General features: G+C 46.7%; 1 protein-coding gene across 1 annotated transcript; it reads left to right on the top strand.

Moving 5' to 3' along the window:
• The first annotated feature begins 21,119 nt into the window (after positions 1-21,119).
• LOC120988421 lies at positions 21,120-24,677 on the top strand. The gene is made up of 12 exons (XM_040415938.1): positions 21,120-21,264; positions 21,347-21,421; positions 21,550-21,633; positions 21,907-21,927; positions 22,322-22,336; positions 22,430-22,513; positions 22,703-22,750; positions 23,071-23,145; positions 23,317-23,417; positions 23,728-23,869; positions 24,145-24,322; positions 24,617-24,677. Exons 1-12 carry the CDS (start codon positions 21,120-21,122, stop codon positions 24,675-24,677), a joined length of 1,029 nt encoding a protein of 342 aa, XP_040271872.1.

Genomic DNA, 24,677 nt, shown 5'->3' with positions numbered 1-24,677 from the left:
GTGTCTGATCCACAGTGCGACTGACCCGTGCGTGCTGCAGCTGGAACTCCACTATGGCCTGCTGCTGCTCGCACAGTCTGTCCAGCATATGCAAGGTGGAGTTCCACCTGGTGGGTACGTCGCATATGAGGCGGTGAGCGGGAAGGCGGAAGTTATGCTGTAGCGCAGACAGGCGAGCAGCGGCAGGGTGTGAACGCCGGAAGCGCGAACAGACGGCCCGCACTTTATGCAGCAGCTCTGACATGTCGGGGTAGTTGCGAATGAACTTCTGCACCACCAAATTCAGCACATGCGCCAGGCAAGGGATGTGCGTCAAACCGGCTAGTCCCAGAGCTGCAACGAGATTTTGCCCATTATCGCACACTACCAGGCCGGGCTTGAGGCTCACCGGCAGCAACCACTCGTCGGTCTGTTGTTCTATACCCCGCCACAACTCCTGTGCGGTGTGGGGCCTGTCCCCCAAACATATGAGTTTCAGAATGGCCTGCTGACATTTACCCCGGGCTGTGCTGAAGTTGGTGGTGAAGGTGTGTGGCTGACTGGATGAGCAGGTGGAAGAAGAGGAGGAGGAAGCTGAGTAGGAGGAGGAGGAGACAGGAGGCAAAGAATGTTGCCCTGCGATCCTTGGCGGCGGAAGGATGTGCGCCAAACAGCTCTCCGCCTGGGGCCCAGCCGCCACTACATTTACCCAGTGTGCAGTTAGGGAGATATAGCGTCCCTGGCCGTGCTTACTGGTCCACGTATCTGTGGTTAGGTGGACCTTGCCACAGATGGCGTTGCGCAGTGCACACTTGATTTTATCGGACACTTGTTTGTGCAGGGAAGGCACGGCTCTCTTGGAGAAGTAGTGGCGGCTGGGAACAACATACTGTGGGACAGAAAGTGACATGAGCTGTTTGAAGCTATGTGTGTCCACCAGCCTAAATGACAGCATTTCATAGGCCAGTAGTTTAGAAATGCTGGCATTCAGGGCCAGGGATCGAGGGTGGCTAGGTGGGAATTTACGCTTTCTCTCAAATGTTTGTGAGATGGAGAGCTGAACGCTGCCGTGTGACATGGTTGAGATGCTTGGTGACGCAGGTGGTGGTGTTGGTGGTACATCCCATGTTTGCTGGGCGGCAGGTGCCAACGTTCCTCCAGAGGCAGAGGCAGAGGAAGAGGCCGAGGCGGCGGCAGCAGCAGCAGAAGAGGCCGAGGCGGCGGCAGCAGCAGAAGAGGCAGCAGGGTGAGCCTGAGTGACTTCCTTGTTTTTAAGGTGTTTACTCCACTGCAGTTCATGCTTTGCATGCAGGTGCCTGGTCATGCAGGTTGTGCTAAGGTTCAGAACGTTAATGCCACGCTTCAGGCTCTGATGGCACAGCGTGCAAACCACTCGGGTCTTGTCGTCAGCACATTGTTTGAAGAAGTGCCATGCCAGGGAACTCCTTGAAGCTGCCTTTGGGGTGCTCGGTCCCAGATAGCAGGCGGAGTCTCTTGGCGGCGGGTGTTCTGATTTTGCCCGCTGCTCCCTCTTTTGCTACGCTGTTGGCTCGGTCTCACCACTGCCTCTTCCTCCGAACTGTGAAAGTCAGTGGCACGACCTTCATTCCATGTGGGGTCTAGGACCTCATCGTCCCCTGCATCGTCTTCCACCCAGTCTTGACCCCTGACCTCCTGTTCAGTCTGCACACTGCAGAAAGACGCAGCAGTTGGCACCTGTGTTTCGTCATCATCAGAGACGTGCTGAGGTGGTATTCCCATGTCCTCATCATCAGAAAACATAAGTGGTTGTGCGTTAGTGCATTCTATCTTTTCCACCCCTGGTGAAGAGCTAGGTGGATGCCCTTGGGAAACCCTGGCAGCAGAGTCTTCAAACAGCATAAGAGACTGCTGCATAACTTAAAGCTCAGACAGTTTCCCTGATATGCATGGGGGTGATGTGACAGACTGATGGGCTTGGTTTTCATGCGCCATCTGTGCGCTTTCTGCAGAAGACTGGGTGGGAGATAATGTGAAAAAGCTGGACTGTCGGCCACCCAATTGACTAATGCCTGTACCTGCTCAGGCCTTACATCCTTAGAACGGCATTGGGCCCCACCAAATATCCCTGTAAATTCTGGCGGCTACTGGGACCTGAGGTAGTTGGTACACTAGGACGTGTGGCTGTGGCAGAATGGCCACGTCCTCTCCCAGCACCAGAGGGTCCACTAACACCACCACGACCATGTCCACGTCCGCGTCCCTTATTAGATGTTTTCCTCATTGTTCCCGTTCACCACAATTTTGAGAATGGCAAATTTGGGAATAGTTTTTCAACCCAGAAAAAAAAGTGTGCTTTTACGGTCGCTACAAATAACTTGACCAGCTAAAACAGTACAGATTTGCTTGAATAGAAATGTGAGACCTGTTTTTTTTTTGCACTGTGTGACAGGTTAAGGTTTAATCTCAGAATCAGACTTCTATCTGCACGGTAGCGTGTGTCTTAGGTTTTTCTGAATGACACTATCAGTACCTTCAATGTAAGATATCCTTTTTGGGATAGATTACAAGTAGGCCTCAAATACCAGAAACTAGTTATTTGGAGAATGGCAAATTTGGGAATAGTTTTTCAACCCAGAAAAAAAAGTGTGCTTTTACGGTCACTACAAATAACTTGAGCAGCTAAAACAGTACAGATTTGCTTGAATAGAAATGTGAGACCTGTTTTTTTTTGCACTGTGTGACAGGTTAAGGTTTAATCTCAGAATCAGACTTCTATCTGCACGGTAGCGTGTGTCTTAGGTTTTTCTGAATGACACTATCAGTACCTTCAATGTAAGATATCCTTTTTAGGGTAAGATTTCAAGTAGGCCTCAAATACCAGAACCTAGTTATTTTGAGAATGGCAAATTTGGGAATAGTTTTTCAACCCAGAAAAAAAAGTGTGCTTTTACGGTTGCTACAAATAACTTGACCAGCTAAAACAGTACAGATTTGCTTGAATAGAAATGTGAGACCTGTTTTTTTTTGCACTGTGTGACAGGTTAAGGTTTAATCTCAGAATCAGACTTCTATCTGCACTGTAGCGTGTGTCTTAGGTTTTTCTGAATGACACTATCAGTACCTTCAATGTAAGATATCCTTTTTGGGATAGATTTCAAGTAGGCCTCAAATACCAGAAACTAGTTATTTGGAGAATGGCAAATTTGGGAATAGTTTTTCAACCCAGAAAAAAAGTGTGCTTTTACGGTCACTACAAATAACTTGACCAGCTAAAACAGTACAGATTTGGTTGAATAGAAATGTCAGGTCTATTTTTTAGGCGCTGGGTGACAGGCTCAACTTGCCCCTGATGTAGTATATGGCCATAAAATAACCACACTGTTGATGGTTAAATGCACTTCGGTGACACAGGCTCAGCCTGCAGCTGATGTAGTATATGGCCAAAAAATAACCAGACTGTTGATGGTTAAATGCACTTCGGTGACACAGGCTCAGCCTGCAGCTGATGTAGGATATAGCACAAAATAACCACACTATTGATGGTTAAATACACTTGGTGATAGCTTGTGCTGGCGCACCACAAATCACAAAATGGCCGCCGATCACCCCAGAAAAAAAGTGATCTAAAAACGCTCTGGGCAACCTCAAAAAAGTGAGCAAGTCAATACTAGCACTTCAATGATCCACAGCTGCAGATCGATCACAGAATGAAGTCTTTTGGAGGAGTTAATCACTGCCTAATCTCGCCCTAACGTCGCAGCTGCAACCTCTCCCTATGCTTGAATCAGCAGAGTGACGTGCAGCGCAACGTGACCCAAGCTTATATAGAGGCTGGGTCAAATGCTGCACTGGCCAATCACAGCCATGCCAATAGTAGGCAAGGCTGTGATGGCCTCTTGGGGCAAATAGTATGACGCTTGTTGATTGGCTGCTTTGCAGCCTTTCAAAGAGCACCAAGAAAGCGCCGAACACCGAACCCGAACACAGACTTTTACGAAAATGTTCGGGTTCGGGTCCGTGTCACGGACACCCCAAAATTCGGTACTAACCCGAACTATACAGTTCGGGTTCGCTCATCCCTAGTTATAATGTCAGTGGACTGATAAGCAGCTAATGTAAGAAAAAACATTGGAGGATCTGTGCAGACATTTCACTCAGAGCTGACATGTAAGTAGCAAATATCAAATAACTGATAGATTTTCTTTTTTCAGCATCTGCATGTTCTGGAGGAAAATGAAATCTAGAGAGCCTCTGGAAAAAGAGCCAGTGTGAAGGCGAACCGTCAAGCACCATCCTGTACTGCCACGAAAAAAAAAAAAAATTAAAATTTTAACCCTTCCCCAAAAACAAAAAAAAATTTAAAAAAAAACTTCCCTTCCCCATTTCTGCCTTCACTTTCTCTCCCTACTCCCCCTCCATGAAAAAATAAAAATAAAAAAATGTTTCCCAAAAAATTCTCTTCCCCTCCCCTTTTCTTCCCTTCCCCTTTTCTTCCCTCCCCTTTTTCCCTTAAAAATAAAAAAATAAAAATATACAAAAAACTTGACTGCAGCATTTCATTTCCCATTCCATACCTGCCTATATGTCACATAAGAACTACAAAGACTATGGCCTCTTTCCCACGGGCGTGTGTGCCCCGTGGTCGTGCTGCGGCCCTCATAATGCGGGCCGCAATGCAGGAGCACAGTCCGTGGGGCAGCCGCAGCGGATAGCGGACCCATTAACTTGAATGGTTCTGCGATCTGGCCGTTCCGCAAAATGATAGGACATGTTCTATCTTTTTGCGGAACGGAGGTACGGGATGAAACCCCACGGAAGCACTCCGTAGTGCTTTCATAGGGTTCTGTTCCGTGCTTCCATTCCGCACCATTCCGCATCTCCGGATTTGCGGACCCATTGAAGTGAATGGGTCCGCATCCGTGATGAGGAATGCCCACGGAAGGGCACCCGTGTATTGCGGATCCACAAATGCGGTCTGCAATACGGCAACGGGGCGCACACGCCCGTGGGAAAGAGGCCTATATCAGAGATAGATCAGGAGGATGGAGTCTCTTCTAGTTATTCTTAACACCAGCGCCAGTTTCAAGATCTATAGTCATATAACTTATGGTTTGACTGAGCGGAAACATGTCTTTATTAGAAAACCTTCCTAAATCTAGATGACTAACTTCAAGCACCTGGGCTCCAATGTAAAATACCTAACAGGGCCATGAACTATCATGTGTGGTGTACAGCACTGGTCTACTCATATGGGACATGTGGACCTTTTGGACCCTCTCAGATTAAAGGGCCTAGGGTGTGACCTTTGCTGGGGGAAAAAGATGTGGGATGTCGCATAGTCGAGCTCGTCTTCTTTCTTCTTCTTCTTGCAGGACCTGGCTGGAAAAGGACCTTCGGTGACGTCATCGCGCTCACCATGTGGTGAGCACAGTGACGTCAGCGCCGGTCCTGCTGAATGAAGATAGAAGAACCTTCTATCTTCATTCAGCAGGACCTGTGCTGACATCACCGCGCTCACCACGTGGTGAGCGCGATGACGTCACTGAAGGTCCTTTTCCAGCCAGGTTCTGCAAGAAGAAGAAGAAAGAAGATGAGCTCGACTATGCGATCAAGTGGATGAGGTGAGTTGCATTTTTTTTTATTTTTAACCCCACAATGGACCTTTTACTTAGCATTCAGAATTAAAGAATGCTATTATTTTCCATTATAACCATGTTATAATAGAAAATAATAAAGTAATTGGGGTCCCTGGTAACTCATCCCTTGTCTCCTTAGCAACCATGTGTGAATGTGGATGCTTGCGATTTTCACACATCCCCGTTCATTTCTATGGGGCCTGCTTTGCGTGAAAAACGCAGAATATAGAACATGCTGCGATTTTCACGCAACGCACAAGTGATGCGTGAAAATTACCGCTCATCTGAACAGCCCCATTGAAGTAAATTTGTCCGGATTCAGTGCGGGTGCAATGTGTTTACCTCATGCATTGCACCCGCGCTGAATTCTTGCCCGTGTGAAAGGGGCCTTACTGTTTCCGATCTGCAAAAAACGTATTGCATAAGGAAACCATACGGATATGTTTTGTGGAATAACGGAACAGAAGAGGACTTAAATCAGAGAAAAAAAATAGATACGGAACAACGGATCCAGGAAAAACAGACTGCAAAACAACGGTCGTGTGCATGAGCCCTAAGTCAAGTAGTGTAGTTCCTTTTTGTTTGGCGGCCTACATGGCGTCCCATGTGTTGGTTTGCTCACTCGTTCTTTGACACAGTGCACTGTCTATTTCAGTGCACTGGTTGGGCGTCCAAGAAAATCAATATAACAATATAACAAAATAATAGCAAAGACAAGTGCACTCTGTGGTCTTACTAAACCCTCATACTGATTTTAAAATTGAGAGATTAGCCAACATATCCTACGGTGTAGGACATGTCTGAGCCCGAGCACCGCGCCAAGGTTTCTCAAGTAGCTCGGGGACCTAACACTCACCTACCTGGGCCTATGTGGGCAATACCAGGAGCCAGTGGGCAAATTACAGGAGCATGAGGCCGACTCACAAACAACTCACCAGTTACCTCCAGCATGTGACCATGCTAGCAATGGGAGGAGGGAGGAGTCACTCATTCTCCTGTAATTTGCCCACTGACTCCTGGTATTGCCCACATAGGCCCAGGTAGGTGAGTGTTAGGTCCCCGAGCTACTTGAGAATCCTTGGCGCGGTGCTCAGGGTCAGACATGTCCTACACCGTAGGATATGTTGGCTAATCTCTCAATTTTAAAATCAGTTTGAGGAATTAGTAAGACCGCAGAGCGCACCCGTCTTTGCTATTATTTTGTTATATTGTTATATTGAATATCACATCCACATAATTGCTATCTTGTGTAGGATGTCTATTGTGGTACTTGTGGTTCACTGCGGTCATCCTCCACTGTATGCATTTTTGCTGGGGATCGTCATTAGCAATGGGCCACAAGTGCAGGATCTGCTCCCCTATATATATGCACAACTGCATGTGGGTTTGAGCACGTCCTGCTTGTTTAATACCACGCCATTCTTTTCAGTTTGTATATATAGAGATTCCTGGAGGTGTATAAACTCCAATTTAAATGTGCCTGCTTTCCATCTACAGGCTACATTTAGGTGCACCTGTGAGGCCTGGGCCTTATCAGCCAGTCTTGAGTGGGACTCGCAGACTCCTCCCTCCTCCCATTGCTAGCATGGTCACATGCTGGAGGTAACTGGTGAGTTGTTTGTGAGTCGGCCTCATGCTCCTGCAATTTGCCCACTGGCTCCTGGTATTGCCCACATAGGCCCAGGTAGGTGAGTGTTAGGTTCCCGAGCTACTTTAGAAACCTTGGCGCGGTGCTCAGGCTCAGACATGTCCTACACCGTAGGATTGTTGGCTAATCTCTCAATTTAAAAATCAGTTTGAGGGTTTAGTAAGAGCACAGAGTGCCCCTGTCCTTGCTGAGTTTGCTTTAAATAACCATCGCCAGGAGTCCTCTGATAAGTCACCATTTTTTGGTGCATATGGGTTTCATCCGCAGTTTGGGACATTCTCTGGAGAGGGGTCTTCTGGTTTACCTGATGAGGAGAGATTTTCCTCGTCTTTGTCGTTTATTTGGCAAAAGATTCAGGGTAATCTGAAGAGGATGACTGAGAGATATAAGCGTGTGGCGGATAAGAGACGTGTGCCTGGTCCGGACCTGAATGTGATCTGGTGTGGTTGTCCACAAAGAATATCAAACTGAAGGTTCCCTCCTGGAAGTTGGGTCCTAAGTTTATTGGCCCTTACAAGATCTTGTCCGTCATCAATCCTGTTGCCTTCCGACTTCCTCAGATCCATAATGTTTTTCACAAGTCCCTATTAAAACCTTATGTCCAACCCACTGTACCCTCCACTTTGCCTCCTCCTCCGATTATTGTTGATGGTAATCTTGAATTTCAGGTCTCTAGGATTGTGCATTCTCGCATTATCCGCGGTTCTCTCCAATACCTCGTTCATTGGGAGGGTTATGGTCCTGAGGAGAGGATGTGGGTCCCAGTGGCGGACATTAAAGCCACTCGTCTCATTAGGGCTTTCCATAGGTCACATCCTGAGAAGGTGTGCTCTGAGTGTCCGGAGTCCACCCGTAGAGGGAGGGTTACTGTCAACGCCACTTCTGTGAGAAGGTCTGGCAGACGTTCTTCTCTACCTCTTGTATGATGTTCTTTGTTTTGGTTTCACTTTCTCATCTCCTTTCCTTCTGCCAGGTGTCACTTATTTAGACATAATCGTCTTCCTTTATATTCCCTCCCATACTGCCTCACTTTGCGGTTTATACTACAAACCGGATTCCAAAAAATTTGGGACACTAAACAAATTGTGAATAAAAACTGAATGCAATGATGTGGAGATGGCAAATGTCAATATTTTATTTGTAATAGAACGTAGATGACAGATCAAAAGTTTAATCCGAGTAAATGTATCATTTTAAAGGAAAAATACGTTGATTCCAATTTTCACGGTGTCAACAAATCCCAAAAAAGTTGGGACAAGTAGCAATAAGAGGCTGGAAAAAGTAAATTTAAGCATAGCGAAGAGCTGGAAGACCAATTAACACTAATTAGGTCAATTGGCAACATGATTGGGTATAAAAAGAGCTTCTCGGAGTGGCAGTGTCTCTCAGAAGCCAAGATGGGTATAGGATAGCCAATTCCCACAATATTGCGCAGAAAGATAGTGGAGCAATATCAGAAAGGTGTTACCCAGCGAAAAATTGCAAAGACTTTGCATCTATCATCATCAACTGTGCATAACATCATCCGAAGATTCAGAGAATCTGGAACAATCTCTGTGCGTAAGGGTCAAGGCCGTAAAACCATACTGGATGCCCGTGATCTCCGGGCCCTTAAACGACACTGCACCACAAACAGGAATGCTACTGTAAAGGAAATCACAGAATGGGCTCAGGAATACTTCCAGAAACCATTGTCAGTGAACACAATCCACCGTGCCATCCGCCGTTGCCAGCTGAAACTCTACAGTGCAAAGAAGAAGCCATTTCTAAGCAAGATCCACAAGCTCAGGTGTTTTCACTGGGCCAGGGATCATTTAAAATGGAGTGTGGCAAAATGGAAGACTGTTCTGTGGTCAGACAAGTCACGATTCGAAGTTCTTTTTGGAAATCTGGGACGCCATGTCATCCGGACCAAAGAGGACAAGGACAACCCAAGTTGTTATCAACGCTCAGTTCAGAAGCCTGCATCTCTGATGGTATGGGGTTGCATGAGTGCCTGTGGCATGGGCAGCTTGCATGTCTGGAAAGGCACCATCAATGCAGAAAAATATATTCAGGTTCTAGAACAACATATGCTCCCATCCAGACGTCATCTCTTTCAGGGAAGACCCTGCATTTTTCAACAAGATAATGCCAGACCACATTCTGCATCAATCACAACATCATGGCTGCGTAGGAGAAGGATCCGGGTACTGAAATGGCCAGTCTGCAGTCCAGATCTTTCACCTATAGAGAACATTTGGCGCATCATAAAGAGGAAGGTGCAACAAAGAAGGCCCTAGACGATTGAACCGTTAGAGGCCTGTATTAGACAAGAATGGGAGAGAATTCCTATTTTTAAACTTGAGAAACTGGTCTCCTCGGTCCCCAGACGTCTGTTGAGTGTTGTAAGAAGAAGGGGAGATGCCACACAGTGGTGAAAATGGCCTTGTCCCAACTTTTTGGGGATTTGTTGACACCATGAAATTCTGATTCAACATATTTTTCCCTTAAAATGGTACATTTTCTCAGTTTTAACTTTTGTTCCGTGATTTATGTTCTATTATGAATAAAATATTAAAAGTTGGCACCTCCACATCATTGCATTCAGTTTTTATTCACGATTTGTATAGTGTTCCAACTTTTTTGGAATCCGGTTTGTACTTCCTGGATTAGGTGTTCACTGCTGGAGGCTTCGTCTGCTGTTTGCTCATATAAGTCCTTTACTTTATTGTGTTTGCTTGCTGGCTTGATTCTAGGTGACCCTGACTCCCTCACTATTATAGGGTTTTCAGGTGTCACTCAGGCTTAGGTACGTGGGCATGCAATCGTCTACCATCGAGACCCTTGTATGTGCATAGCAGTCAGGGAGAGCTGTTAGGGTTTTTTAGGGCTCACCTAATAGCTCCTTAGTGTGGGATCAAGCCAGTCGCTCGTTTATTTATAAGTTCCAGCTATCTGCAAATCTCATCCATGACATTCAGCTGTCATTCCCTTAAATAGGAGTTGAGCTTCAGTGCAAATGCATGGCCGCTATACCATACACAGAGCTGTGCTGTGCTCCGTACACAGTATAATTTCTGGAGCAGTGGCTGCATGAATCAGCTAATCAGATTCAGACCCCCACCGATCTGATATTGATGACCCATCATGAATATAGCTCATCAATATCTGCAAATGCAGTGGCGTTATATGTGTAATATATAACATGTAACATGTTATGTGATGTACTAGTAATGTGATGCACGAGTATACAGTGCAGATATTGGAACATCACATTGCAGTACATATACATAATATACACAGTGGCGTAGCTATAGGGGTCGCAATTGCGACCGGGCCCCTAAGTCAGAGGAGCCCATGGGGCCCCCTCCAGGAGAGATAAATGTGGCAGCGGGCAGCATCGCTATAGCAACGCCACTGGGCACGGTCCGCCTGCTGAGGATGCGGCCTTACCCCCTCCCCGATCCCCCCCCCCCCATCATTGGTTGCAGCGGCAGTTCCGATCGGAGTCCCAGCAGTGTAATGGCAGCCAGGACGCTACTGAAATCCTGGCTGCCATGGCCAGTTACTCTGCAGCATACTTACATGCGCTGTCGCCGCCGGGCGCTCCTCCTCCTTGTAACTCATCACAGGTCTGTGCGGCGCATTGCTATAAGCATAAGCAATGCGCCGCACAGACCTGTAAGTTACAAGAAGAAGGAGCGCCCGGCGGCCACCGCGCATGTAAGTATTCTGCTGACTAACTGACCATGGCAGCCAGGACTTCAGTAGCGTCCTGGCTGCCATGGTAACCGATCGGAGCCCCAGCATTACACTGCTGGGACTCCGATTGGAACTGCCGCTGCCACCAATGTTGGGGGGGGGGAGGGCGCACTGCCCACAATGATTATAATTAGGGGTGCACCGAAATGAAAATTCTGGTCCGAAACCGAAAATTCAGGATGCCCTTGACCGAAAACCGAAACCGAAACAGGGGGATCTGTGGGTGGCTCTGTTATGGAGAGGGGGATCTGTGGGTGGCGCTGTTATGGAGAGGGGGATCTGTGGGTGGCGCTGTTATGGAGAGGGGGATCTGTGGGTGGCGCTGTTATGGAGAGGGGGATCTGTGGGTGGCGCTGTTATGGAGAGGGGGATCTGTGGGTGGCGCTGTTATGGAGAGGGGGATCTGTGGGTGGCTGTCACGGATGGTGTACAGGAAACAAGACAATAATATAAACAATGACTCACTGGATCCACAACTAAGGAACAAAAGGGGAGACCCCTGCAAGAGACCTGCCGCTCTCCCTTATTGCTCAGCCTATGCGACCACCCCAAAGGTGGATGGGCGCATATCCACGAACCTCAACTATCTTACACCTGAAGACCCTACAATAGTGAGGGGACACGACCACCGGCTCCCTACACAGACACGGAGGGAGTCAGGGTCACCTGGATCTAGAAAACAGAAAATCATAAATACATAAGCAGAACTTATCTTGCAGACGACTGGGGACTGTGGACTGGGAACAAGGAACAGCATGCACACACACTCCAGGAAGTTGTATAAGCCGCACACTACTGCATTCTGGGGAGGAACTTAAAGGGCAGCAATCAGTCCAACAGCATGACAGCTGAGATAGACTAACGAGATGAGAAACTAAACCAAAACAAAGAAATTCAAGGAGGAGGATCTGAAAGGCTCCTGTCAGAGCTTCTCAACTGTCTGGCTGTGACAGTACCCCTCCCTCTACGAGTGGACTCCGGACACTCAGAGCCCACCTTCTCAGGATGGGACCTATGGAAAGCCCTGATGAGACGAGAGGCCTTAATGTCCGTCACTGGGACCCACATCCTCTCCTCAGGACCATAACCCTCCCAATGAACGAGGTACTGGAGGGAACCGCGGACAAGACGAGAATCAACAATCCTAGAGACCTGAAATTCAAGATTTCCATCAACCACAATCGGAGGAGGCAAAGGCGAGGGCACAATAGGTTGAACATAAGGTTTCAATAAGGACTTATGAAAAACATTATGGATCTTCCAAGTCTGAGGAAGATCAAGACGGTAGGCAACAGGATTGATGACAGACAGGATCTTGTCAGGCCCAATAAACCTAGGACCCAACTTCCAGGAGGGAACCTTCAATCTGATATTCTTGGTAGACAACCACACCAGATCACCAACATTCAGGTCCGGACCAGGCACACGTCTTATATCTCTCACTCATGCTTTTTAGATTATCCTGAATCTTTTGCCAAATAGATGACAAAGACGAGGAGAATCTGTCCTCATCAGGTAAACCAGAAGACCCCTCTCCCGAGAAAGTCCCAAACTGCGGATGAAACCCATATGCACCAAAAAATGGTGACTTATCAGAGGACTCCTGACGACGGTTATTTAAAGCAAACTCAGCAAGGGACAAAAAAGAACACCAATCCTCCTGATTCTCCGCCACAAAACAGCGCAGATATGTCTCCAGATTCTGATTGACGCGCTCTGTCTGGCCATTCGACTGCGGGTGGAAAGCAGAAGAGAATGACAACCGAACCCCCAAGCGAGAACAGAAAGCCTTCCAGAATCTGGAAACAAACTGCGTGCCCCTATCAGAGACTATGTCTGAAGGAATACCATGCAATTTGACAATGTGGTCAATAAATGCCAAGGACGGGAAGGAATGGGTAAGGGAAGGAGAGGACCTGATGGCCGTGAATGAGGGACTTTGGCACGAGCGCAAGTCTCGCAAGCTGCCACAAAACCCTCAACCGACTTACGAAACGCAGGCCACCAGAATCTCCGAGCGATGAGATCCAGTGTGGCTCTTGCCCCCGGGTGCCCAGCAAGGACCGTATCGTGGTGTTCCTTAAAAATCTTGTGTCTCAAAGCGAGAGGCACAAACAACCTCCCAGGAGGACAAAGATCAGGAGCCTCTGACTGGGCTGCCTGCACCTCTGCCTCCAATTCAGGAAAAAGAGCAGAGACCACCACACCTTCAGCCAAAATGGGACCCGGGTCTTTTCGAAATTCCCACCTCCCGGAAAACAACGTGACAGGGCATCTGCCTTCACATTCTTAACCCCAGGGCGGAACGTGACAACAAAATTAAACCTTGAAAAGAACAAAGACCATCTGGCCTGTCTCGGGTTCAGACGCTTGGCTGACTCACAGTAGGCCAGATTTTTATGGTCAGTAAACACAGTAATAGGGTGTCTGGCTCCCTCTAGCCAATGGCGCCATTCTTCAAAAGCCAACTTGATGGCCAACAATTCCCTATCTCCCACATCATAATTTCTCTCTGCGGAGGAGAGTTTCTTTGAGAAAAAGGCACACGGTTGCCATTTGGCAGGAGAGGAACCCTGAGACAAGACCGCACCCACCCCTACCTCAGAAGCATCAACCTCAACTATGAAGGGTAAAAAAATATCAGGTTGTACCAGGATGGGAGCGGAAGCAAAACTCTCCTTGATATTAGAAAAGGCCTTACGCGCCTCTACTGACCAGGAAGAAAAATCTACCCCCTTTCTGGTCATATCAGTGAGTGGTTTAACAACAGAGGAATAATTCAAAATAAATTTCCTGTAATAATTGGCAAAGCCCAAAAAACGCATCAGCGCCTTCTGATTCTCAGGAAGCTCCCTCTCAAGCACAGCGCGGACCTTCTCGGGGTCCATGCGAAAACCAAAAGCGGAGAGAAGAAACCCCAGAAATTAAATTTCTGGAACCTCAAACACACATTTTTCCAGTTTCGCGTATAATTTATTCTCCAGCAGGATGAGCAAGACCTGACGTAAATGTTCCTTATGAGTCTTGAAATCAGGAGAAAAAATCAAAATGTCATCCAAATACACTAATACAAATTTTCCCATTAAATGATAAAAAATGCTGTTCACGAAATGCTGAAAAACGGCTGGGGCATTCATCAAACCAAAAGGCATAACCAAATTCTCAAAATGGCCCTCAGGGGTATTGAAAGCCGTCTTCCATTCGTCTCCTTCTCTGACCCTGACCAGGTTGTATGCCCCTCTTAGGTCTAATTTGGAAAAGACTTTAGCCCCAACAACCTGGTTAAACAGGTCCGGGATCAGAGGAAGCGGATAAGGGTCACGAATAGTGATACTGTTCAGCTCCCTGAAATCCAGACAAGGTCTTAAAGAACCATCTTTTTTCTTAACAAAGAAAAAACCAGCGGCAACAGGTGACATCGAGGGTCGTATGTGTCCTTTTCTCAGACTCTCAGAGATATAAGCACGCATAGCGACCCTCTCAGGTTGGGAAAGATTGTATAAACGAGATTTAGGCAGCTTGGCGCCTGGGATGAGATTAATAGGGCAATCGTACTCACTGTGCGGGGGCAAATCCTGAACTCCACTCTCAGAGAAGACATCCGAAAATTCAGAGAGGAAAGGTGGTACAGTCTTAGTAGAAACCTCGGAAACAGATGTCATGAGGCAATTCTCTCTGCAAAAGTCACTCCAACCATTTATTTGCCTCGCTTGCCAATCAATGGTGGGGTTATGTTTAGTGAGCCAGGGTAGCCCCAACACTAGAGGAGTAGGCAAACCGCTAAGGACGAAACATGACACATCCTCAACATGAGCATCACTGACAATTAAACGGATATTGTGAACTATGCCCTTTAATGATTTCTGAGAAAGTGGAGCGGAATCAATAGCAAAAGCAGGAATATCCTTTCCCAAAGTGCATACCTGGAAACCATGAGTTATTGCAAATTGATTATCAATGAGATTGACAGCTGCTCCACTATCCACAAAAATCTCACAAAAAATGCTTTTGCTCTCTAGCGCCACCCTAGCAGGCAGGACAAAACGGGAACTACAAGCAAACGGAAAACCTTCAATTTCCGCCTCAACCCTGCCAATAGTAACAGACGGAACATTTTTAAAAGATTTTTTCCTTTTAGTTTCTTTATTACTCCCAGAAAACTGCCTGAATCTCCTAGAGGGACAAACATTTGCCAAATGATTTATACCTCCACAACAAAAACAAACCCTCCCAAGCGGGCTGAATCTTCTATCGTCAGAGGCAATCAACCCCAGCTGCATGGGCCCCTGCTCTGAAGGGGCTGACAGCGACTGAGACCCCTGCGCACAGAAAGAGACCGCTGCACTGTCCCAGGACTGAGTATGACAGGAAGGAGAGATCTCTCCTCTCTCTCTAAGACGCCTGTCAATACGAACGGCCTGAGACATAGCAGAATCCAAGGAGGTAGGTCTCTCATGAAAGGCAAATGCATCTTTCAATCTCTCTGAAAGACCATGGCAAAATTGACTTCGGAGTGCAGCATCATTCCAACCAGTATCAGCTGCCCATCTCCGAAATTCTGAGCAGTATATCTCTGCGGATTGTTTACCCTGGCATAACAGACGTAGTCTAGACTCAGCCAGAGCAATACGATCCGGATCATCATATATCTGACCCAGGGCTAAAAAGAATTCATCCACTGAACGGAGGGGCCGTGCCCCCTCCGGCAGCGAAAAGGCCCAGGATTGAGCGTTACCCCTGAGCAGTGATATAATGATCCCCACCCTCCGTTTTTCATCACCAGAGGAATGGGGAAGAAGGCGAAAATGGAGTTTGCAAGTCTCTCTAAAAACGCACAAAATACTCACTACCCCCGGAGAACGTATCCGGGAGCGAGATCTTAGGCTCAGAACAAACTCCATGAATGCAAGCTGAACCGGTCACTTGAAACTGAGAAAAAGTCTTACGGAGATCAGCTACCTCCAATGAAAGACCCTGGAAGCGCTCAGCCAAAAGTGAAACCGGATCCATGCTTGAGACGGTTTTGGCGGCTTATAATGTCACGGATGGTGTACAGGAAACAAGACAATAATATAAACAATGACTCACTGGATCCACAACTAAGGAACAAAAGGGGAGACCCCTGCAAGAGACCTGCCGCTCTCCCTTATTGCTCAGCCTATGCGACCACCCCAAAGGTGGATGGGCGCATATCCACTAATCTCGACTATCTTACACCTGAAGACCCTACAATAGTGAGGGGACACGACCACCGGCTCCCTACACAGACACGGAGGGAGTCAGGGTCACCTGGATCTAGAAAACAGAAAATCATAAATACATAAACAGAACTTATCTTGCAGACGACTGGGGACTGTGGACTGGGAACAAGGAACAGCATGCGCACACACTCCAGGAAGTTGTATAAGCCGCACACTACTGCATTCTGGGGAGGAACTTAAAGGGCAGCAATCAGTCCAACAGCATGACAGCTGAGATAGACTAACGAGATGAGAAACTAAACCAAAACAAAGAAATTCAAGGAGGAGGATCTAAAAGGCTCCTGTCAGAGCTTCTCAACTGTCTGGCTGTGACAGTGGCGCTGTTATGGAGAGGGGGATCTGTGGGTGGCGCTGTTATGGAGGGGGGGATCTGTGGGTGGCTCTGTTATGGAGAGGGGGATCTGTGGGTGGCGCTGTTTTGGAGGGGGGGATTTGTGGGTGGCTCTGTTATGGAGAGGGGGATCTGTGGGTGGCTCTGTTATGGAGAGGGGGATCTGTGGGTGGCGCTGTTATGGAGAGGGGGATCTGTGGGTGGCGCTGTTATGGAGGGGGGGATCTGTGGGTGGCTCTGTTATGGAGAGGGGGATCTGTGGGTGGCGCTGTTTTGGAGGGGGGGATTTGTGGGTGGCTCTGTTATGGAGAGGGGGATCTGTGGGTGGCTCTGTTATGGAGAGGGGGATCTGTGGGTGGCGCTGTTATGGAGAGGGGGATCTGTGGGTGGCGCTGTTATGGAGGGGGGGATATGTGCACTGTCATGGGCATAACAGTGCACAGATCCCCCCTCCCCATAGCAGTGCCATAAACCGATCCCCCTACCCATAACAGCCCCGGCCCTGCTGCTCACAGCAGACTAATCACTCACTGCATCTTTATTTTACCTTACAATCGTGACGCTCCAGACCAGTAACAACTCTGCAGGCAGAGCGGAGGGCGGCGTAACGTCACTTACTCACGTGACGCACCTGCTCCGCCTACTTTATGAATGAAGGAGGCGGAGCAGGCGCGTCACGTGAGTAAGTGACGTTACGCCGCCCTCCGCTCTGCCTGCAGAGTTGTTAAGGTAAAATAAAGATGCAGTGACTTAAAGTAAACCGCCCGCCCGGCGCCCGCCCGCAGATGGTGAGCTACTTGGTGGGTGACAAATCCCACACCCCATATTTTCGGCCGATATGTAACAATATCGGCGGAAATGGATTAGGTACATTTTCGGCCGATATTTTCGGCTGCCGGAATTTCGGTGCACCCCTTATTATAATACTGGGGGGGAGGGCTTGCACTGCCCACCAATGATTATAATACTTGGGGGGTGCACTGCCCACCAATGATTTTATTACTGGGGGGAGGGCTTGCACTGCCTACCAATGATTATAATACTGGGGGGGGGACGCACTGTCCACCAATGATTTTATTACCGGGGGGAGGGCGCACTGCCCACTAATGATTTAAATGCTGGGGGGGAGGGCTTGCACTGCCCACCAGTGATTATAATACTGGAGGGGGCGCACTGCCCACCAATGATTTTAATACCGGCGAGGGCGCACTGCCCACAATGATTTTAATACAGGGGAGGGGGGGAGGGCGCACTGCCCACCAATGATTTTAAAACCGGGGAGGGTGCACTGCCCACCAATGATTTTAATACCGGGGAGGGTGCACTGGGGGCTGATTGAGAGGCACTGGAGGCTGATGGAGAGGCATTGACTGGGGGCTGCTGGAGAGAGGCACTAGGAGCTGATTGAGAGGCACTGGGAGCTGATTGAGAGGCACTGGGGACTGATTGAGAGGCACTGGGGACTGATTGAGAGGCACTGGGGGCTGGTGAGAGGCACTGGGGGCTAATGGAGAGGCACTGGGGGCTGGCGAGAGGCACTGGGGGATGGCGACAAGCGCTGGGGGCTGGTGAGAGGCACTGGGGGCTGATGGAGAGGCTACTGGGGGCTGCTATGAGGCTACTGGGGGCTGCTATAAGGCTACTGGGGGCTGCTATAAGGCATGGGGCTCTTATCTGAGGTCTGATTGGGGGTCATTCATATTGGGGTCTGAGCTGAGGTGTTATCTGAGGTCTTATTGGAGTCTTATTAGCATTGGGGATCTTATTGGGGCTGTTAGCTGAGGTCTGATTAACATTGGGGGTCTGATTGGTGGTCTGACCTGAGGTATAATGAAAAATATTTTTTTTCCGGAGCAGCTTGGAGAAAAAAGGCCTCACAGTCTTTCACACTCCTTCTGCCCGGCCAAGCCAGCCAGCACCCCTCAGGCCAAGCCAGCCAGCACCCCTGAGGCCAAGCCTGCAAAGCACCCCTGAGGCCAAGCCAGCCAGCACCCCTGAGGCCAAGCCTGCCAGCACCCCTGAGGCCAAGCCTGCCAGCACCCCTGAGGCCAAGCCTGCCAGCACCCCTGAGGCCAAGCCTGCCAGCACCCGTGAGGCCAAGCCTGCCAGCACCCGTGAGGCCAAGCCTGTCAGCACCCCTGAGTCTTCAGAACTGTAAGTAAATTATATATAAGGGGAGATTATAATATGAAAGAGACGAATTATGTCTGAACAGACATACAGTATAGTGCAAATTTCAGTTTTTGTTTATGTTTTATGTTGCACTGAATTTTCTGAGGGGGGAGGGGTGGCAGTGGATCTTGAGGGAGTTCCCACACTTTTTTCTCAGGACTTGACCCCTGGAGTGGTCCCGCAGTCTGGTTGGCAGTTATGACTAGTCCTACTTAAATACACAGACATTTAGAGTCATACATTTCCTACACTGGCACAAATGCGTTGCCAGTGACCAACTGTCTGTGCTCAGTCCTACACGTAACCGTCATAAGTGCATGAGGACCTGCGGATGTGGCGGCGAGGTCTGAGTGGTATGTGGGGGGTGGGAGATCAGGGAGGGGGCCCATAATTTTTTTTTTGCTATGGGGCCCAGTCATTTCTAGCTACGCCCCTGAATATACAGTATATTACTTAGGCAGCATGTACCACCATCAGTCCAGGGCAGCTGAGGGCCTGGGTGGACTAGTGAGGCAGGCTGAAGCTGAGGGCAGCAGCTAGAAGGCCCCTGACATTGACTGCCTGGCAGCAGGACACAGGAGTGAGGCAGAGCATCAGCCTAGCTACCTATAATGGAAGCGGCCACCCCTATGATGTCATTAAATACCACGATACTTAAGAAACGATGATATCGTCATATTGCCGTTTTTTAATACTGCATTATATTGTGGATACCGGTATATTGCCCAACACTAGCAGAACATAACTTGCATATTTCATATACACTCACCTAAAGAATTATTAGGAACACCTGTTCTATTTCTCATTAATGCAATTATCTAGTCAACCAATCACATGGCAGTTGCTTCAATGCATTTAGGGGTGTGGTCCTGGTCAAGACAATCTCCTGAACTCCAAAATGAATGTCAGAATGGGAAAGAAAGGTGATTTAAGCAATTTTGAGCGTGGCATGGTTGTTGGTGCCAGACGGGCCGGTCTGAGTATTTCACAATCTGCTCAGTTACTGGGATTTTCATGCACAACCATTTCTAGGGTTTACAAAGAATGGTGTGAAAAGGGAAAAAACATCCAGTATGCGGCAGTCCTGTGGGCAAAAATGCCTTGTGGATGCTAGAGGTCAGAGGAGAATGGGCCGACTGATTCAAGCTGACAGAAGAGCAACGTTGACTGAAATAACCACTCGTTACAACCGAGGTATGCAGCAAAGCATTTGTGAAGCCACAACATGCACAACCTTGAGGCAGATGGGCTACAACAGCAGAAGACCCCACCGGGTACCACTCATCTCCTCTACAAATAGGAAAAAGAGGCTACAATTTGCACGAGCTCACCAAAATTGGACTGTTGAAGACTGGAAAAATGTTGCCTGGTCTGATGAGTCTCGATTTCTGTTGAGACATTCAAATGGTAGAGTCCGAATTTGGCGTAAACAGAATGAGAACATGTATCCATCCTCTGATGGCTACTTCCAGCAGGATAATGCACCATGTCACAAAGCTCGAATCATTTCATATTGGTTTCTTGAACATGACAATGAGTTCACTGTACTAAAATGGCCCCCACAGTCATCAGATCTCAACCCAATAGAGCATCTTTGAGATGTGGAGGAACGGGAGCTTCATGCCCTGGATGTGCATCCCTCAAATCTCCATCAACTGCAAGATGCTTTCCTATCAATATGGGCCAACATTTCTAAAGAATGCTATCAGCACCTTGTTGAATCAATGCCACGTAGAATTAAGGCAGTTCTGAAGGCAAAAGGGGGTCCAACACCGTATTAGTATGGTGTTCCTAATAATTCTTTAGGTGAGTGTAATGATGACACAATTACATTTTCCACCAATCCAATAACTTTTGTGTTTCAGAGCCTCATTTTCAAATTCCGATAACATCATACAGTGGAATATACGGGTGGGTACATGTTCTGTTACCCATGCTTGATATGTATATTCTGTAAAGAATGTCATGATATGTATTAGTTGTGGCTTAAAAAAAATGTTTTTTAAGTGAACATACTTATTTACTCCCTCAAACATCTCACGTTCCAGAGAATTATTTGCATATGATGTCATAATCCCATTTTCCACCAATCCAATTGCTTGTTTCAGAGCCTCATTTGCATAATCTGATGATGTCATAAAGACATTGTCTCTTAACCGGCGCCTGATGCTGTAACCTGTGCAGTGCTGTTGTCTTCTCAGTGGGACATAGTTCTGCTCTCTTGCGTCCTTAGTGATTATTTGCTACAGGAAGCGATTTTACCAAAGATGTCTGGTTCTATCCAGACCATGTGGCTTCTACTGCTCGTAACATCTGTCTTCATCGGACAGTCTCTATGTTGCATACCATGCGACTCCAGAGGGAAAATGGCTATGGAAGAATTCAACACCTTTATCAAAAGCCAAGTCGATGACATTGACTCAATAGAAGCCTATGTCAACATCAAGCGGTTTGCCAAAGTCACCGAGAAAAAGGTCCTGAACTACCTTGAGGATGAAGTCGGCATACTGGGTACTTATATTATTACTATTATCTCCATTTCATATAATCTATAGATAGATAGATAATTATTGTACCATTATTTTCCTTCCAGATAAATATGCTATATCCGAAATTGCGTCTGAATATAAAAAATCTGTGGACGTCATCCAGGATATAGATTTTAAGGGTAAGTACAATATTTTATACGTAGGTGGAAATTCTACTTCACTTATTAATAGGAATTAGTGTGTTGGGGGCTCAGACTGATAGATGAGGGGATCGGACTCTCATTCTTCTCCTCTTTATATATCTTAGAGATCCAGCTTCTTCACATCATTGGACTCCATTTCCAGCGACTCAAAGAAAAGCTCAAGGTTATCGTCCAGGACTCAAACCAACGTAAGTGGAATCTTCTTCTGTCTACCATTGTACTTATCTTCTACGTGTCTGGTGGGTTGTCAGAGAGGATGTTTTCAACTTGTTTTCCTTTCCCTACAGCCTAGTGACAGGAGGGAGCGATTGGAATAAAATGTTCTATTCTGGGAATTGCTATGCGTGCAGTTTTCTTTTGTATTATTGCAGTGTTATAGATAGAGCCCTCATATACAGGGGATTTCTGTTCTCTATTGTTCTCTATTAGTAATTCTGCTTTTCTTCATTTCTCACTTTTAGGGAGGTGTCCAAATAAACAAGGTGAGTTCTTCTAGATATAATACCTGCTATAATATGACATATAAATGTATTACACACACAGGCCTCTTGTAGTAATAGTAATGTAGACCCAAACTAGAGATCCCCACAGCCACCAATCAGATCACTGCTGTTATCTCCTACCCTGTACTGGACATATGAAAGCCAGCACCTGATTGGCTGCCAGGAATGTTTGCACTAGGAGCTGCTGCGTTCTATAGAGGCCCGGACCGTTCTGGGGCGGCTCAGAGATTTCTGTCAATGGAAATCTAGAAAACAAAGTGACGAACACAGAGGCACTGACATCATGTAATAATAAGGAGACCCAGAGATTAGAGGTTTCTGAGTCTGACAATGAGAACGGTCAGTAATGTCTTCTTTCTTCTCCATTCCTCAGGTGCAGACAGCTGTGGTAAGTACATTTTATACCAGATTCAGCTTCTTGTCATTATTATTATTATTATCTATAAGATTGGACGGTTATAACACAAGTGCATTTCCCCAGGATTAATGGTGCAAACCTACATCAACTGTCAGACCTGCGCCGAGGAGAAGGTTGTCTGCGCCGGGGGCCCTCCAAAAAATCAAGGTACAGTATAAGATTTTTATCATAGGCCAGAGTAACTAGAATTACACTATATAATGCATGCCAATGGACCTTTCCCACTAGTGTGTGTAAACTGTGGGTACTGTGCCTATTATACAGAGGTGAGCAGCACTACATAGGCACTTTACACAGAACTCGCTGACTATTATATGATGTCTCCTCTTTTCACAGACTACTTGGAGAGATGCAGCTGCCTGTGCACCTCCAACAGATGTTTCGGTAAAGTAGAAGTTTCTATTCTTATATCTACATTCATATAGTACATTAGTAAATATATAGGACCCCAAATCCTCACCGTACACTAAATATACCAGTCACTGGTATACACCAGACTTCCCAAAGCAGGAGGATATTTACATTAATATGATTCAGTCCATAAGCAGGCTAGAAGGGTGATTTGTGGCAGCCTGTACAGTATCCTGTCCATGTGCAGGTGACAGAGGGGTGATAGATACCAGCACATGATTATCATATTTATTCTAATATTATAAGTGTCTTTAATGCTCGGCTCACATTTCATTTCTTTCTTCTTTTCTCAGATCTGAAAACTGGACGGTCCTGCTCTCCATGTAAAGATCACAAGTCTCACCTGGCAGAGACTGTAAACTGTGGAGGTGAGGAGATAGCAGAATATAACCAGTTACTATCAGTCTCCTCTATGATGGCCGTATTTCCTATTAGGTCTTATAGAAGGAGACGTGTTATTGAGACAACCCCTAAATGTAGGACAGAATATCTACACAATTACTTCTATAATATCTTCTTTCATTTTCCTGTTTTTCTAGAGATAAATATAAAAATCCCAGAATATGAAGAACTAATTCTGGACTGTACTTTTGAATGGTACGCAAGGCTGGAGGACACCTATAACAACCTGTTAACCCTGGTAAGTACAATGCAGGGTAAAATTGGGAGATTGTTCAGTTTGAGTTATACGACCAGAATGTTAAGGCAGCGCTTCCCAAACGTATTCCTTTCATTACTCAAAAACCACTTAGCAGAAAGTCCTTTCACCCAATATCATCACCAGGCTGCTCAATATGGTCTAAAATCAGACTTTCTGTCATGTCAGCAAATTATCATCAGCAATTTTCTACATTTTTGTCTTAATGATATGACTATGTAAATTACAAATATTATATTATAAATAGTTGTGATATCTGAGGCTCTGATAATTCTCCATATTTTTTCTATAGCCTCGTGAACACAATCCCAAAATCACCCGGGAGCCCTATCTAGTGATCAAGGGCGTACAGATGGGGGACTCCGGACGGTACACGTGTACCACCATCCTGGACTCTGAGGTGCCAGTGAGTAAGATCACCTATAACGTGGCAGGTAAGGACATATTATTACTGGCACTATGCTGAGTGGTAATTCTTAGATACGCGGGATTCATATCTACTTGTGGGTGATAATTAGTGAGAAAGGATCTAGTTCTGAAAATCTGAATTGTCACCTATAATGTGGGGCTATTTTACATTAGTATTTGTAAGGAAAAAAACTATAATGGAAAGATTTTAGCCATTTCTTTCATGTATAAGATACACTACAATGTCATTATCGTTCTCTTCATGGAATTAACTATTAATGTAATTGTTTTCCTTATTTAGTTATCAGCGAATCGGAACAGGCGACAAAAAAATACCATCCTCGCCCTACACTTCCTGATGTGCTTGACATCACAGCGCCTGAGCCGCCACTTCTAGAGGAGCTACAGAACAACAATGCTTCCCTCATAGCAATATCTGTGGCCGGCTCCGTCACCATCATGCTGATCGCTGGCATATGGTAGGTAGCATCTATAAGATACTCTGTGGAACAGGCGTAGTATTTTAGATAAAAATGACACATTACACAGTGTAAACTTAGTCCAGGCAGTCACTGGATGCTCCAGATTTATCACAATACTGAACGCTTCATGATAAATTTGGCGCATATTACAAGGCCAGACATGTTATAATGTCAGTGGACTGATAAGCAGCTAATGTAAGAAAAAACATTGGAGGATCTGTGCACACATTTCACTCAGAGCTGACATGTAAGTAGCAAATATCAAATAACTGATAGATTTTCTTTTTTCAGCATCTGCATGTTCTGGAGGAAAATGAAATCTAGAGAGCCTCTGGAAAAAGAGCCAGTGTGA

The sequence above is a fragment of the Bufo bufo genome, chromosome 1 (genome assembly GCF_905171765.1).
Source record: "Bufo bufo chromosome 1, aBufBuf1.1, whole genome shotgun sequence".
NCBI lineage: Eukaryota > Metazoa > Chordata > Amphibia > Anura > Bufonidae > Bufo > Bufo bufo.
Note: the sequence above shows the minus strand (reverse complement) of the source record. Positions and strands in the feature narration are given on the sequence as shown.